Source organism: Hirundo rustica, chromosome 2, assembly GCF_015227805.2.
Source record: "Hirundo rustica isolate bHirRus1 chromosome 2, bHirRus1.pri.v3, whole genome shotgun sequence".
In the NCBI taxonomy this organism is placed as follows: Eukaryota; Metazoa; Chordata; class Aves; order Passeriformes; family Hirundinidae; genus Hirundo; species Hirundo rustica.
The window spans coordinates 34065633-34083976 of record NC_053451.1 but is presented as its reverse complement, the minus strand read 5'-3'; the positions used below and the strand labels follow the sequence as shown (position 1 = coordinate 34083976).

Below are 18344 nucleotides of genomic sequence, written 5' to 3'. Positions count from 1 at the left end.
ACCATCTAAATCTATGAGATTCATTGTCCTTGCTGGAAACTCATATAGCAACTCACAAAGTATAACGTTGACCTCACGTAATGCACGCATTTCAGAATGATTTATGCACCTTGTGTAGTGAACAAAAATGAATAGTCTAAAAAGCTTTCTAATTTCACATCTAATGAGACTATACAGAAAAGCAGCTGGATCTCCTGCTTATAAACACCTTGCTATAATTATTACAAGATAAGCAAAAGAATTAGGCTTTCTAATCGTAATAAATTACTAAGAAGAAAATATAATAAAATCTAACAAGGTCTTTTTATATTACACTGTGTTAATACAGCCTTTTTACATTACCATCTATTGCAAAATGCCAGACCACTAATTAAGTGAAGAGCTTTTTTCTCAGGTCAAGTAGAGTACCCACTTTTCTGCAATTATACTGTTGGAAAGAGTGTCCTGATTCTGCTTCCATTTAAAGAAAAGAAATCAAGTCAGCATTATAGGAAGTTTTGTGTGCTTGCTCTCAAGTGCATTTAGTAAATAGTCAAAATGACCAGGTGAGAGCTTAAAACAAACAGACTGTGCTTTGCACAACCATACTGCTTCTCATTCAAGGACTTAAGCGCATTTTATAAACATTAATTAACTCAAATACTGCTGCTCTGAAATAGACAAGAGATATATTTAAATATCACTCGGTTTGCTACTGGAATGCATCCCCCTTTTTACACCTGGACAAGATGCAGCAGCCATTTAACAATACACATGAATATTAAACAAGATGTTTAGAGAAGTATACTTAAGAAGAATACTTAATCCAAAAGGCAGCCCAGAGGGATTTACACAGGTAGATAGCAATTACTTAAAGTAACAGCCCCCAAACTCCGCAGGTAATTTTGTTCTTCAATCGCCTCCACTGTGTCTTTTAATAATACCAGAGGACTTTTCAGACAGCATGTCAGCTCTGTACTGTAGTGAGGGGAACTCTTGACACAAAATCAGGGCCAGAATTGCTAGGATCTTCTTTTTATTCTGACAAAATGAAAGAGGTAATTTAAGTGATCACAGCACAGTAAGATTTTGGCTTTATGCTGCTGAAAGAGGCCATGAGTACCTGTTTAGAGTTCAGATGATTCAATAACAGCTACTCCACCACCCACTGTCTAACTGATGAGCCCTTATTTTCAACACATCCCACCCAGCATAGGGTACCACACAGCAGCAATGGTCATCAGCTGGCACAGGGTTTCTGCCCCGTTTCTCTCGGTAGCTGCATCAATGGGTTATTTGCTGCCAATGCAAGGAACCCACCACACAGAAGCCACAATTTGGAAAAAAACTGATTTGCACAATGTCATCTCAGCCTCATGTCCTGCCTTATGGGGAAATCTCTTTACAGTCTCACATTGCAAAATCTACTTAATATCCAGCTCCTCAGCATGAAGAGCTGAATTCTTTCTTGGGCAGATGAAGACTATTAGAGAAGATTCTAATTCATAACTGGACAAAATCCACCAAGCAGCCTGTCAAAAAGGGCAACAAGGATATTGCTGTCTGTGCAACAGACATGAAACAGAAAGAACAGACAAGCTTTCTTCTGCCATGAAACAACATCACAGGAATTAATTTCTTTCTGTGACAAAAGGAGAAGGCATTTAAAAAAAGATCAGCATTAGCTTGATACCTAACTATCTACAAATTTCTTTACTATTCAAATAGTCTCTGTTGGAATAGGTGGAGGCCCTTTGTCAAAGAATTCTCCAGAATTATCTCTGCAGATATGTATACTTTGTGTACTTCAAGCATAATTTTTACAGGCTAGCCCCATTCTGAGAGGCCCTCCAAATGACTTGCTCTGTTTTCCACCCAATTTATATCAGTGCTTCCAGTTTCAGTATTAGGATTATATTAACAGCTTAACTTGTACTTACTTATCCACCAAAACCAATTCTGGCAGGGCAGCCAAACATTCATCTTAATTGAAAACGTCACATCTTTGTTTTTTCATCAAATTAATAAATGAGGTCACCAGATGGCTCTTTTAGGATCATTGAGCCTGGGCTTCTTGGATTTTATGTTCCCTGTGTGCTTTACCACAAAGCTAAAAAATCCTTAACGTTGCCAGCACATCACATCAATCTGTGCTGGCATCCTCACGTGACTTAAGTACCCCCAACAAAAACCTGCGTTTCACAAACACAGAATCCTTTCCTGAATCCAGCCTCTCATGTCAACAGCAGATCTGGGGCCACGTGTTACAAGTGATGCACCATGGAGCAGAGCTAGAGGGACTTTTCAACTGAGATGCATTAATGAATCTGTTCTCCTAAATAGATTTATCTTAGAAAGATCAAGTGTATTTTATTGAACAGTTAATTCTACAATCAGGTATTCAATCTGCCAAATGGGCTCCACAGTAACGTTAATCAACATTTTATATAGTTAGAACTTGACCTAGCAGACTATCACCATCTTTCTCCTCTTTAATGCTGAGGAATGGGAAAAGACCTTTGTATAGATAATTTGAGAGACTGGACCAGGCAATACATTGCTGGCCCCAGCCAAAACCCTCTGCAGGCTCACTCTTCCTGCATCTCTGCAGAGGGCTTCCCAAAAGTGGAAACAAATCTCATATTTCCCCAGGTCCTTTAAGCTTCTGGCACAGAACTATTCTGTAACTCCACCTGGCATTGAAAAGGTTTGCATTTAATTTAGGTTAACTGCACAAAACTGTACTCTGAGCACCTTCTAGGCATTTAGATAGGGTTTGATGGTGGTGCATTTACACCACCCAGCACCTTGGGGGCTGATCCATAGGAAGCACACATATACAGTACTGCAGTATGGATCTGAAATGGGCTTGGCCATGCCACGTTAACAAATGCTTCATGCCAGCTTCCTGGACATATCTATGTTAACCTAAATCTAAGCAAATCTTTGGACAGTTGATGAATTGGAACAAACAGATGTTGCTCAAATGTTGTGCTCCCACTTACTTCAGCATTATGGCTAATTGCAACTTCTTGAGAAATTCCAAATGGCTGGAAGAGCATTAAAACATCTTGAATTGGAGTTCAAAACACTGGAAACTCACATGTACATGGGATAAACTTCAGGCAGTAAAAGATAAACTATACTTACAGAGCCCTGACACATAGCAGTGTTTTCTCTGATCTCCCAAAAGCTATACTGGACATCATTATAGACTTCTGGTGAGCAATCCAGAACATTTTGAAACAGAAAACACCACACTTACTGTGGACAAAATAAAATGCCAACAGATATATGCATTTGAAATCAGTGTAACCACAAGATGTCACTCTAAACTTTACTTAGAGGAAGGGTTGGAGTACTTCAACTTTTAATAAAGTTCAAAGATACTTATTTTGAAGTATATTTTTAGTCTTCCACATTGCCTTTACAAAACTTAAAACATAAATTAATTGCTACATGTCAAACACAACTAAACAGATGTGAGAAGTGCAGTCTACCACACCAAAGCTTACGTTTAAATCCTCAAAAGGCAGGCTGGGTATAAAATGATAATGAGAATAAAAACAGAACAGTCTTTTGGTTTGAGAGGTTAAAGAAGAAAAAGAATAAAGCTACAGTTCAGTTCAACACTGGAGATCAAAAACAACTCAAGAAAATGCAAGACTTGGGAGAAAATAGCCACTAAACATCTCAACTCTGTATCTATCTCTCTGTCTCATTGCAATTAGGTTGGATTTCTCCTGCTGTCTGTTTGGAAAGACACTCCATTCATTTTGCAGTAGAAATCACCTAGTTCATCTAAACCATCTAACTATTGGGATAAAAATCAGACCCAAGAGAAAGGAAGCAGCACTTTCAGTAGTATCAGCATCTCTAAAAGCTCAGGCAGCAAAAGCTCCACATTGGACATGTGGAAATGTCCAATAGTTTTGACTTTGCTTTAAAACATGTAATTAATACCATCACACAATTGAAATTGTGAAGACAAGCTCTCTTTACTATCCCTAAAGTCTAGGAAATCACTATGAAAAGTTAACTCCAAAACACTGATAAGGTTGCCAAGGTACCCCCAAAGTCAGAAAGCATCACACTTTATGTGTATGGTCACACATCATTATTCCCTCTGCTCTGACACTTGCTTCAATATACAGAGTAGGCCTGCTCCAGGAAAGCTGTCTGAGCAACCTTTGCACATTTATCTGAGGAGCTGAAAGGCTGAGAGCTATAAGAAGATTTCTTGAGGGTTCTTTAGCTTAAGAGCATTAAATGCCACCCTGGGAATTAGACCCTCGCCCTGACTCCTACTGATAGCCTCACTGAGGTCAGAAAGTCACTTACACAGTATTTTTTTAAAATGATCACCCATCAGATAATACTCATGTTCTAAGTACCCAAAATGAGACACAGACAGTCTTGCTGGAATGGTGACACTCCCTATTGCAGCTGGAGCTGTGGTCAGACGTGAAAAGTGGTGCATGCCATGTTGTATCAGGTCAGAAGTGTCTCCAATCAGGCCTCGAAAATAAGAAGACATTTTTACTTCTGCTTCTCAGGGCTTCAGTACTACCTCCCACAGAGAAAATAATGATAGGAAAGCAATGAATTAAATACTTGCTCATGAGCTGAGTCCTGTCCCTTCTACACTCTAAATGAAGCAGGATTTTTGAAGAAAACAAGTGTGAGGTCAAATAAGAAGTATCACACTGTGTGTATGTACAGGAATTGAACTCAGTTCACCAAAACTGGATTAGTTATAGTACTGCCCTCTGATAACCTACCTAATTCTCTTCACCTTGTTTGAAAATACTACATCCTTTCTGCATAACACAAAATAACATAATGGAACATAACGATAATTATTAAAGAAACTATTTTCTATTTTTAAAGCCTGGGATTTTAGGCAACAGTGCCTTAATCAGCTATATCAGCAGATATCCAAAGCCATTGAACTATGATGACAAAATGAAGAGAGGAAAAAACAAATTAAAGACATAAATTCAGTCTTCTTTGCAAAGAGCACGCAATTATCTCAGAGGCAGATCAGGGTGACAGAACACAAACACAGAAAATGGACCTCACAAGAGAATCAATGCACAATGGGAATGAACAACACAGTCTGCAGCACTTCGTGTCAAGACACACTTTAATACTCAACAGAGCTCCCAAGTACAGAATAACACCTGAGCAAACTACAGTAGAAGTCTGAGATAAATATATCCACTGTCAGCTGCCACAATATGTATATATGAATTCATAAAAGTATTCTATACATAAGCATCTATATATACAGGTATGTGTATCTAAGATGAACTAGTTCACTTTGATGCATTTTACTGTTCAGTGCTCAATACCAATTGCACTTAAATCACTCTGATCAGTATTTTTCACTGACTCCCACAACACACTGGAAGCACAGGGTTAAGTAAAAAGCGTACAGAGATTCCAAAAGATCCACAGCGGTGGCACTAGGCAATAAACTTGGCTTATTTATAACAGCTTTGAGAAACATAAGGTATAACACTTCAAGGCTATACTGTTTCTGTGATTTAAAAATTACCACATAATTTCTTAAAAAGTTATATTCACTGAATAAAAGTCACATCACAGTCTAGTCTGGACCAGAAAAAAAATCACTCTGCAGACCAAAACATTAGCAAGGGAGAACAGCTCTGCTATTTTAGAGACAAAAATAAATATTGGGATTAGTGATGGAACAGCTTGCTCCAGATTATTTTCTTCCATTTTATTAGTAGATATACAAACTACATTAGCAAGATATAAATCCAGTCTTTCTTTCTTTGACACCAAAAGAAAATCATCTATCTCATTGTTCTCTTATATTCTGAAAAAGGAAACCACATTATTCCAAATAAAACCAAATTATCTAAATGAATCTCTTAATAATTCCTCTCTAGTTCTCATCACAAACCAAGAATAAAAGGCTATCCCTATTTAATGCAAAGAGAAAGAAAAGCTTCACATTGGGACAGCAGCCACACAGTAACAGCTGCTGCAACTGTATTTTATTAATTCTAATTATACACAGAATCCATATGGCCAAGATGCACTACTTAAAAAAAACCCAAAAACACCACACCCCACCACCACAACCCTACAGAAACAAAACCCAGCTTTTATTCCTTGCTGGATATTGAAAACCAACAACCGCAACACTTATCGTATTGCTCACATTAAAAATGGTTTGTTTCTAATGCACAGCTTTTGCATTTCAAATCACAAAAGTCCCCAAAGATTCTGAATTCCTTGTCTGAGATGTAAATGTTATCATTCATGGGTTAAAAGGCAGCAAAACATGAGCAGAGGGTTAGGATTACAAGTGATTATGTATTACCCAGGTTGTATCAGTGCTGTAATCAGTTTCTTTTTGTACTCAGATGGGCTGAGAATCCAGATACAGACCTGGGCTGGGATCTTCCATTCATCAGAGTTCACCAGCATTCACTGCCACAAATTCAAGGGGTGGCAGAGCTTTGGTTTTGTGATTTACCAGGAAAGACCTCAATCCAAGTTTTTAATATTTAAATTCTTTCAAATAAAAAGTGCTTTAGGGTACCCACAGAAGACTTCCGCATCTTTGCACACACGTTCCCTCAAGGTGGGAAAGAACTCTAATATTAAGAAGCTGGCTACTCACATCACCAGGCTGGCCAGCAAGAACAGGGAGCACCATGCCCTGGCTCTGTTTGCCCCTCATTTCTAACCAGCAGAACATCACCTTAACATCCAGTGAGTCCCAAAGACTAAAGCAATTCTGAGAAATATTTCAGCTCCTCCATCACAGACACAACCAAGAAAAACCAAGTAACATTTCAGACTTCAGAGAAACACGAAGGTTGCCCGGAGAGGCTGTGGGTCTCCTCCCCTGGAGGTATGAAAAAAGGCATCTGAACACAATTCTGAGTGATGTTCTAGGGAACCCTGCTTAAGCAGAGAGGTTGGACTAGGAGATCTCCACTTGGGATACCCGTGGTCCATTCCAACCTGACCCATTCTGTCAGTCTTTGAAACTCCCTTCTCTAGGTATCTCCACTCCAATTCCTCATGCAACAGACAGCAACAAGATGTCTGTCTGACTTCTTTCTCCACATGCATCCACCTGTCAGCTCTCACCAGCTAAATTTGGACCCTCTGCCCACTGTCAATGCAACCTAATAGAAGTAAAGAAGCCTTATTTCCTCCAAAGGATCCACAGGGACCATGGGTTGGAAGGAATTTTAAGAGATTGAGAGAAATTATAAAAACGCAGGAGAAACCGCACTGCCATGGAAGCAAAAACAGCAGTGGGCCAAACTAGAAACCAGGTAGAAAAAAAGGCAGATCTGTTGTTTCTTTTTAACACATGGTCTACTCTTTGTGACCAGACTTTCACTGGAGAATTGTAAAGGTTAGTTCCTCCAGCTGGCTGCAATCCAGCCCCCAGCTCATAAAAGAAAAGATCACACAGCTTCAAACCATCCCAGAGATCGAGCACTACCTTTAGCTCTTTTGAGAGAAAGCACAAAATTTGCTTACTAAGAGAATTGTACTTCAAGAATAAAAGCAGCTGCAGCTGTCTTCAGGCAAAACAAAAACTGCCCTTGAATTTAAATTTCAGTTCTGCTGTAATTTATGCTGGAACAAAGAAAGATGCCAGTTTAGGAAAGTAGGACTCTGTGCAGAGTAATAACAGGCTTCCCCATTGTCAGAGATGTCATTTGAGCATCTCTCAAATGTGACAGAACATTGAAGAGGTTTTGTACATTTCTTTTGCTCCTCGACATTTTTAATAGTCAGGGAGGGTTTAAATATTTTTAGACACATCCATGGAAGAATCTGTATTTCTCAGTCAGGGAAGGTCTGAATATAATTCTCTGAGAGAATCACCCAAACTCATGATCCCAGGCAAGCAAAATCAACAGGAGTTTTATTCTTTGATATTATGAATGGTGGATGCAGGCCCTCAGCAAGAGGATTGCTTAATAGCCCTGGGCTGGACACAGGCTCAGCTGCACTGGATTAACACCTGAAGAAATCAGTGTTGTTACTGTGGGTGAAACAGCCTGACATGATCAGAAACCAGCTCACTGAGACAAAGGATAGAGAGCAATGACATGGGACACAAGTGACCTTACATCCAGGAGCACTGCAAATAGTTGAGCAAGCCAAACACGCGAGTGGGACAAAAACATCTACTGGGAGCAAGCTTGGCAAGTACGAATAGCTAACACCTAGTTGTGCTTTCCTCTTGAAAAGCTTCCCAGCACAGCAATTCATTTCATGTCCTTCTGCTCCCTGAAACACTGACACAGAACTGAGTACCAAAACATGCTTCCTCCTGTGGACTGAGAAAGATGGGCAGTAGCGACTGTCACTGTCGCCTCACCTCAGAAAGATGACTGTCCAACAAGTTCTGCATTGGGATTTCCTCAATACTAGCAGCTTTATCAGGAGCCTTGTGAAATTGGATTTTGCCTTGTTTTCTGTGGTGCCATGAATGTTAAATGTCTGCTCAAAGAAAGGAGTACAGAAGAGGTCTTGGTGGTTGTGAAGAAAAGCCTGAAAATATGATAGCAGTGTTTCTTAAAGACAGATCAAGGAGCAGACAGTAACAACCTCCAGTATTTAACAGATTATTTACATGCCTTTTGCACAAATCTCAGCACTACCATGTATGAAAAGCACTCCATTTTTGCATTTTCTGGCATCTATAATTGTTCTTTACAACTTCTTTGGTACAGGCCCCATCTCCAGCCCAGAACTGTGATGCAGGTCTGCTTTTCTTATAATGTATCCTGCTTTTCATACATATGTTCTCCAGTCCTAACCCACCTCCTTCACTCTGTTCTCGAATTTCATTTAAATCTTTCTCCTTAAACACAACATGCCTAAAAAAATTCCTTGTTTTCCCACTAATCTCTTGTATTTTCTTCTCCCCATATGGTCAACGGTATCATTATTCTTATCAGCATTAAAGCCTACATAAAGTGGAGGACACGCCTGGCTATGCCTATTAAAATCTTCTGCATTTTTTATTCTTAGTTTTCTTTTTATGATAGTGGCATGTTCCAACATTCCATCACTACTCTTATGATAGGCTCCTCTCCAGTTTTTTTCATATCTAAATTATCCAGAAATTTAACCATGTCCCTAAGTGAAAGAGAAATGTCAGCCCTAGCTCACAGCTTGGTAGACACCAAGATCAGTCAAACTAAGACAAATCCAAAGGAAATCAAGCTCTTGGATTGCTCCATGCTAGCTATAATAAATACTTGCATTTCTCAAAGACTGTGCTATTTAATAGATATGTCATAAAATAATTAAACCAAAACAAAATTTGTTTTGCATCCCTGAAATGTCCTCTTTATATACCTTATCTGTCCTAGACACCTTTCAGTAACATGGACGATTAACAGATTTAACTAGATCTCTGGAATCTTAGAGACTACTGTAACACTATTAAGTTATACTTCCACTTCATTTACACAGTCTTTTAACAGAAGAGTAATATGTGATTGCAGAAAAATCATCTGACTTCCTTTTTTGACTTGGCTTAAAAGACACGATCACTCTTTTTAAATGGACTGGTATATAACAAGGTTTATTTGAAAGGAAGCAGGATGAGGAAATGTCTAAAAAACCTGGCCTTCTGGAAATGTAACGCTGTATCCTAAATGTAACAATGTATCCTAAAACTTTAAGTGTAGGCTGTGACACAGATGATGAGTAAATTCATAACAGTAATGTTTACTCCAGCAATTTATAAGATGAGCAGTTTTAGAACATCCGCATTATTTTGAGGAAATGGTACAATAACATTAAAAAAAAAAAAGTGATGCAGATTTTAATTGGAAATAATGGCATTTTAAAATTCAGGCAAATTTATGCAGTTATGCAAGCAGGAGAAAAAAACCACAAGATATGGTTTCAAAGTCCTCGGGAAATACGTCACCGACTGCAGATTGGGTTTATCCGAATTTCAGAAAAACCTATTGAGATTAGTTTTTACCTAATACTGCATAAGATGATTACAGTTATTTGTGGCACTTTAATTCCTACTGGAAACAAAATGATGTTTTATAGAGATGCAGCCATGAAAAACCCAAACAACCCTGACATAAACCTCTTTTATCCATTCTCATTCCACAGAACCACCCTCTAAGCTGTGGAATCATGCACTTTTCTTAATGAAATGAAGGCTAAACAAACATATAGCAGAGGTTTCACAAAATAAATTCTACTAAACTATGTACTGCATTATTAAAATTTATTAAGTTTCTTTAAGAACAGAACAGGAACAAAAAGTGTTTGTTGCTTTGACATACCCAGATGCCTATTATTACTCTTTTTCATTATTTCCCTTTTTTATCTCAGCATGATGTCTCCAAGATGCCCCATTATGAGACAATCCCAACAAATGAGGCATTTGAATTTCTGGAGGTTTCATTTCCTCTTCCTTGCAGGGTTTTAAAAATGTTCACATCAGCACATGTGCTACAATTTAAGAGACCCTTGTGATTTTACCATCAGCTAGCTACAGATCACCCTACAAAGAGAAAAAAAATCCTTACAAGGTCCCAACAACAGTATAACTCCTCGCTGCCCATAGAAAAATGGGTAAAATCCTTCTGATGAAAGAAATCTAGAATTAACTCAAGAGTAATGTCAATATCTAAATTCATGTTCTTCCCCTTGCATGCTCCTTCTGAAGAGTTTCTCCTCCTCCCTCCTCTTAGGGGTGGATTTTCAAAGCATTGTGTTTGGGCCACTGGAGTGTAAGTGGGACTCCAGAGACTGCAGTTCCACATGTCACTTTGTAAATGTGCCTCTTAGCAACTAACTTGGCTGTCACTGAGCACAGCCACTCTAGCAAGAAGTCCAGCAACAAGAACAGCCCAAAGGGAGAAGGGAATGCTTTTGAACCAGAATTAAAATGTAAAAGAACAATCCTTCAATAATCCTTGTGTAAATCATTTACAGAACTTTTCCTTACAGGATTGCAGTGGCTTCTTGCATGTGTAGAATATATGCAAGAAAAATATCCAATCTTCCTTTCTCTCATGTTACCCCACTGTTCAGTAGTCCACATTTAATATTTATGAACACATTGAAGATAAAAGTAGTCACACACACTAAGGGAAGCCAAGTTCAAAGATGGCTGAATCTAATCAGCATAATCACAAAACCATAAATTTGAGAATAAAAGGAACTAGACAACACTGGATTTGAAAAGTTACTCTATTATTATTTTTCTTTATCTGTTCTTGTTATACTCAATTTAAGACATCCCACAGATTTTTAAAGCCATTGGAAGTTAATGGGAATTGAACCCACACTTAAAGGACGGAGATAGTTACAATGGATGAATTTATTTGTAAAGGAACCAAATTCCACTGAAGCTGTGGGGCCTACCAAAACTGGATTTGGCACAAAAAAATTATGTTAACTTTATTCCTGGTCAGAATGCGCACCTCTGCATCCAGGTTAAGGATTCTGTACAAAAAAAAAAAATCACAGCTTTCATTAGCAGTTACAGCCTCAATATTCAAAAGGTCAATAATTCTGGATAAAACCAATATTTGACAGCTATAAATGAGAGCATTTTGGAAAGCAATGAACTCTCAGGCTCTGGAAATTAAGTCTCATTAAGATCAGGCACAGAAAAATGGACACTTTCAAGACCATTAGACATTCTTTAAATATAAAAGACAAAGGAATGTTAGCAGTACAGAACTTAAAGAGACCAGAAGCTCTGCCTTAGGTATTCCTTTGTGTGGTGATCTGATTTCTAGGTGAATTAAGTACACCATGAAGCTAAAACAGATGTTATGGAAGTGAGGGTCTTTTTAAATACTAATTATGCAATAATCTCATTGATTGTGTAACAACATCATCTACCACACTTAAAATGTGTGGGATGTCACCCCTCATTAGAATTGTTCCAGAATCTAGACCAACCAAGTAACAAACCAAATGTAATAACGAGAGGTTTGAACACATCTTGCAAATTCCCATGTCTTTTCTATAAAAGGAAGCCTTTAAGGAAAAGGAAAAGACATCTAAAGGCCCACAAATTAAAATGCTAACTTCTGTAACACCATACTCCTCAATCTGTTACTGTAGCAATCAAAGGATGCAAGTTCTTCTTTGGATTCAACCTCAATGTAGCTATAATCAATTTTTCATTTCTAACATGTGTAATACATCAACAGATTTTGTAGTGCAGCCACACACAAAGCACACATGCTGTTAGAATACTCCAAAGTATTCTAACTACTTCCAAGTAGAACAGAAGTGTACAGCTAATGCCACTTCTGTGACTTGTGTGTTTCTTCAGTACACTTTTCTATATCCATAGTCACCTTCATAAAAACCATATGGAAAAGTACAATATTTTTTCCCTCCTTTTTTTCAAATCTATTTACAACTATTTGGTCAATTCAATTATTAATCTATTTCCTCTTCTAACGCATACAGAGCAATTAAAAATATGTAGAGTTTATAAAATAAAGCTAATAGCGTTAAAGAAGTTAAGAAAAGTTACAAGTAAAATAGCACTAACATTAATTAATTCAATTTGCAGGAAACGTTAGAGACTGGTGATACATATTTTCCACAAATGCTACAGAATTCCTGAAACTAGTCCCAGACCTCCATTGTCTTCACAATAATAATAATGCATTATTGATGTGCTTCCACTTTTATGACATATAATCAAATTCTTTTCCTGACTAGTCCTGACTGTAGCTCTGCAAGGAGCACAGTTGATACTCTGGCTTCAAACAGCCTCAAGCTGAAGGCATGTGTGCTTCCACAAACATAATTTGTGTTAGGAAATGCACCCTCGAGATGACTTCCTCACAAAATGTAGCTGTGTGTGAAGGAAGGGCCGTGCAATGTGAGCAAGAGGGCACAGGGAGATAGAGCAAGGGACATGCACAGTTACAATCACTGCTTCCCATGAGTGGCAGCTCAGGCACAGCACAAGGAACAACAGAAATGCCAAGGCAAACAGGTATGTTCATGACCTTGAAGACATTATATATAATAAGTCATTGAGGCTGCTTTATATAAAGCTCAAAATCAAGTGCTTGTGGTTTTGAACATAATTTACAAGATGAAATGGGGATCTTCAAGTAAGTCGAAGAAAGACTGAGTGATACACCGGTACATCTCTTTGAACACTGCAACATCACATGAATGGGAACATTCTGCCAGACTGTGTCCTGGAGCAATTTTCTTAACTCACTTTTGAGTTCCTCTGCTAACACTTTTCACAAAAACATAGTTCAAAAGACACCAAGACTTTCAATGCTATTTGATGCCAATGAAATAATTAAACTTTGACAATTCACCTGTGGAGATGGCTTCGTCTTCAGCTTTGCATAAACAGCTATATCCTACCCTGACTCTGTATCTTCCATTAAATAAAGCAAAGCAGCAAGGTTTAGGACTAACTATTCAATACCTTCATTTGTATTACGTTTCTGTTACTTTTCTTTCTCTGTAAATAAGAAAATACCTTTGAAAATATCAGGACAATGAGTTTCCTTTCAGAGAACCTGTAAGGATGATCTCAACAAGCTTTTCACCATAAACACAAATTTGTGACTAATAAGAAAGTTACCAGGTCTGACCTAGCTCTGGCCTCCAAGAGAGTGCACCTAGTATTAAACATTAGTACCTACCTAGAAGTGCCTGAAACAAGCTGCTCTTAAAGATGCCCATCACCTTTCTGATGGCTTTTTTCAGTTGTTGCTCTTCTGGCTTCTGTAGTTTTTTGCAATATTCTTCCAGCAGCACTAAAGCTCGGTCAGTATCTAAAACAAAACAAACAAAAAGCAAACACAACAATGTCTTTATTGGCTCTGAAAAGTATTTAAATGCTCAAATGTTAACTACACATTTTGAGAGGCATTATTCACACATATAAGGAATATTTACAGTAAATGGTTATAGAACCATAAAATCACTATGGTTGGGAAAGATGTACAAGTCCAACTATTAAACCAGCACTACTGTGTTCCCCAGCAAACCATGTCCCCAACTGCCACATCCACATGCCTTTGGAACACTTCCAGGGATGGTGGTGTTACTGCTTTCTGTCATTAGCTGTATGTCACAAACAACATATTCAACACTGCATATGGGAAAATGATCTTTGGAACAGCATCTCTAACAAGTGCTCAGCTTCCATTTATCCAAAACCATCTGGAAGCTATGGGGCCTGGACCAAATTACAACTTGCAGAAGCTACAAAATTATAGACAATAACAATTATGGATACCCATGCAGGAAAACTGGCCTTAAAACATCCTCAGAGAAGACATGAAAGTGTTTGCTTTGCATCTGCAGCACTCAGTTCTCTGTTCTCTGACTGACAAATGCGTATCTGAAAGGCAGGTGTCCAAGAGTGAGGCTGGTTCTTTCTATTCCCTCAATACATTAAATTACTATCTACCTCTTTGGTAAATGAGGCTTTGATAGCAGACTTTCATCCATGTGCTGGCTCAAAGAGAGCAATCCAGCTTTTCTGTAAGAGCCCAGAGGAGCAGAGCTCTGTTTCTCCTGCTGCTATTATCTTTGTGCAGTCACTCGCCAAGAGCATGAGTGACATGTAAAATTGCATGAAATCCAAACATCACCATCTTACAGAGAAAGAAAAAAATAGAGGAACACGGAGATTCAGACTTCATCTGTCCTTCTCACCATCCCAGTAGGATTCCAGAAATGTACACAAACATATTCATGACACTGAGATATCTGCACATGCTCTTGTAATTGTATTGCCACCAAGTTTTCAGTAGGATACCAAAACACTAACTAACAAGCAAGTGCCTCAATCTAGATTTCTTTCACTAGAGTTCAATGCAAGTTTCATTACTAGGAGAGGGTCAGATTCCTCTGGTGAGGCTAAACTCAAAGTAGCGTAAAATGCTTGCAAAGGCAAAAAAAGACTGCTTTTATTATTCTTTATTAAATAACTAAAAGAAAGCTTTTTTTCCACTATAGAAAGATTGACCGTCTTTGCTCAGGGTCTTGATGACTCACTGTAATATAGGCCTTGGGATGTGACAACCAGATGAGTTCACATTGGGGCAGAGACTTGACTTGTAGTCTGTAACCTGATTACATTCTCAAATTAAAAATGGGCAAAACTTTAATCAATTGTTAAAATTTAAAAAGATGCAATATTTTTTCTTTCCCCTCACACCAGAAATTCTAGCTGGTCACAAGCATTTTATGAGAGAAATTAAAAACAACGAATAAAAAGGAATTTTATTTAAATGTTTCTGCCTATGCACAGACATCATATATTTAGAATCATTAAGGCTGGAAAAGACCTCCAAGACCATTGAGTCCAAACTTAATGTACAGATCACTTAGACAGGGAGATTAAGGAACAATTTACAGCAGCCTAGCCATTATAATGGAAAGCTCACAACTTTCTGCTTTGATTCCACCTTGAGGGGGTCTCCAAGAGGATTCCCTTCTTTCTATGAGAGCTGTCCTTGGGGCAGGTAAAGATTAGGCAATTGCACTTAGGACCACTTATAACCCACACAGAGAGAGAGAGCAGCTCTTAAGGCCACATCAAAATACCTGGGCTGGGCTTCCATCAAATCATCCAAACCAAAAGCACAGCCTTGAAACAAAGCTCTGGATCCAAGTGGGATATGGCCGGGTACAAAGAACTACTTCTGCAAGTGAGCTCAGCTTCTTTTGCCTTTAAAACCCCAATTACATCGTATCTTTTACTGACCTCATGACTGTCCTGACCCACCTGTGCTTTCACTGATACACTGAACCTCCTGGCTACCCTCAATAAAATAAGTAGTCCATAACCTAAAGCATGGGTTGGAATCAGTAATTCACCTTCTCCCAGTACAGGCATGCATATGAAATGAATGCATGGTTCCTTATATTAAAATGAAGCTACAGAATGGTGGAAAACCACTGCAAAGTAGCCAATACTGAGGACACATTCTAAGAGTAGACGGAAGAATTAGGAAAATGGGATGTGAATGCCTCTTCCACAGCAGGGATATCACTCCCTCTTTCTTAGTGACTTGGTGAAGCATGCTGACATTCCCACCTTCATTAATCATTCCTAAAGCGTACAGTTTGTGTTTTAAAAAATACAGCGCTACAAAACATAGCATCCTTTGGGGATGTGAGCAGTTTTTATTCTCACTTGAAATAGTTTTTTTCAATTCATGAAGACATAAAAAGTCAACTTTTTGTTGACCCCAGGAGAGTCCTAAACTCTACAAACTGAACAACCAGCAACAGAGCACACTTCTAGTGCTAGATCTAAATCTCAAATAAATCCCAGACCAAGTAATGATCTTCCTTCCTAATTTTCCTCTCTAGCTTTAATAGGATACATTAGTTTTTACTCCATCCCTAAGCTCCAGCACGGAGCTGCATCCTTTTCCTGCACAATCTCACTTGGCAGCAGTGTATCCAGTTTTCCAAATAACCTGCAATGGTTGATATGTGCTGAGTGATTCAATCAGGATGCCCAGGAATATCCTGATCAAGAGTATTTTAGCATGTCAAGGAGGGGGGCTGTGCAACCACTACTACTGGAGCACTCCTGAAAAGCCAAGGGATTTATGGAGGCTACTTGAATCTCCAGCCAATTGTCACCAGATTAGGCTTTCAAAAAAAAAACCTTTTCCCCTTCTTGATGAACTCTCCTGGTTATAAGTTACTCAGAACTAGATCTTCAGAGGGATTTGACAGTATTTAGCATGCTAGGGCACAATTCTGTTCAACACCAGCACAGCACATTCCTACCTCTGCACAACACAGAGCAATAGGAAATAATGCAATAAAATGGCACAGCTAAAGAATGCTCAGTACTCTCCCCAAAATATTAACCACTGTCAACTCCCAGTCATACCCGAAAAAGATGAGGACATCCAGTGTTTTTTTTTTTTTTTTTTTCTTTTGCTGCTACAAAGCTTAAGTACTATCTGGTTGCAAGAATGGACTGCAGCACAATAGTCAAATAAGAACCACATTCCCTGCCACCCAATTAAGTGCAAGTTTCTGAATCTGAATTCCCACACACTCTTTTAATTAAGAAGAATGGGAGATTGGTGGCTTTCATGAGGGACTGGATCACTGTATTACAGTATTCAATAAAGCACGTGGTTAATTTATAGCAGCCAAAGTAAGTCCCGTACCTTTCAGAGTATATCAGAAATGCAACCAAAAAATCTTGGTGCTATGGTATCACTGTTCTCCAGTACTGATTGCAAAACAACAAATCCACTGAACACACAGTTTAATATCCCAAGAGGTGGGCCTCTGTGTGGATCCTGAGTAGGTCCTTTGTCTGTGAACAAAAGACCACTGAAAAGTCAGCGTCAGCTGTGCCCCATGAGGTCTGCTGGACATAGATCTAATTTTTTTACTGCTTCTTTGCACTTTATGACACAATTTTTAAATCAATCCCATTGGCTTTGAACTGTGACCTCAACAAGAACTATTCAGAAGATACAGTCCTACAAAAACACAAATTTATAGTCAGTAAATATATTATTGTTTTGCTTAAATAGATCATACTCAAAACATCTTAACACAATTGTAAGAGAAAAAAATCTTAAGGGATAAACAGCTTTTACACTCCTACAGGATCCTGTCCAAGAAGTTATAAGTTAAGCCAAACTAATGCACAATTCTGTAAATTTTATTGCTTTATCACTCCATAATTTTTTAAGCAATTCAGGAATGTTTGTGATTTATGGTACTGATCAGGGAATGGGTAATTGCTACAATACAGCAAATCAGAGATACGTAATATTGACACAAAACTACAGAGTGGTAACCTTGTTTACTGGACTCCCTAGGAAAACTTTCCTTCCTCTTTCAGTCTAAACTTTTTTATCATATAAGGAATTACTCAATTTTTCTTCTACAGAATGAGTCTCTGCTTAATGTATTCATCTCTGTAAGACTCAAAAAAGAAGCAAATCCTCTCCTCAGGGTTATTATACTAGATGGGATCATTACAGAATACAACATGCTTTTTAGTACCCTCACTGTATAGACTTTTCTGTAATGTTGGTTTTTAAAGTTCAACAGGTAGACATTTATGCTATAGAGTAAAATAACCTGTTGGGGTAATGCTTATAGATCTGGCAACACAAATACAAAAATTGTAGAGAAAACTGTAGAGAAACCCGAAGTTATATTTTAACAAACTGTAACTTCATTATATCTTACAGACAAAAAGCTTTCAGGGGATACTATCAAAAAGAAATAAAGCTATACATTCAAGCACATACAGAGTAAGGTACACTCTCTCTCTCTATATATATATACACATATATCAGGAAAAATTAAATTCCCAC

At 38.2% G+C, this 18344-nt stretch overlaps 1 protein-coding gene across 12 annotated transcripts in view; it reads right to left on the bottom strand.

Moving 5' to 3' along the window:
- DLG2 (discs large MAGUK scaffold protein 2) overlaps positions 1-18344 on the bottom strand; it is a 984477-nt gene that overhangs the window by 953147 nt on the left and 12986 nt on the right. For 10 of the 12 annotated variants that reach the window (XM_040055800.2, XM_040055802.2, XM_040055798.1 and 7 more), the window contains one exon: positions 13668-13799. In XM_040055800.2, coding sequence (XP_039911734.1) covers positions 13668-13799 — 132 coding nt within the window. Of the gene's footprint in view, positions 1-13667; positions 13800-17174; positions 17327-18344 lie in introns of all 12 variants that reach the window. The other 2 variants (XM_040055811.1, XM_040055809.1) reach the window with 1 other exon arrangement.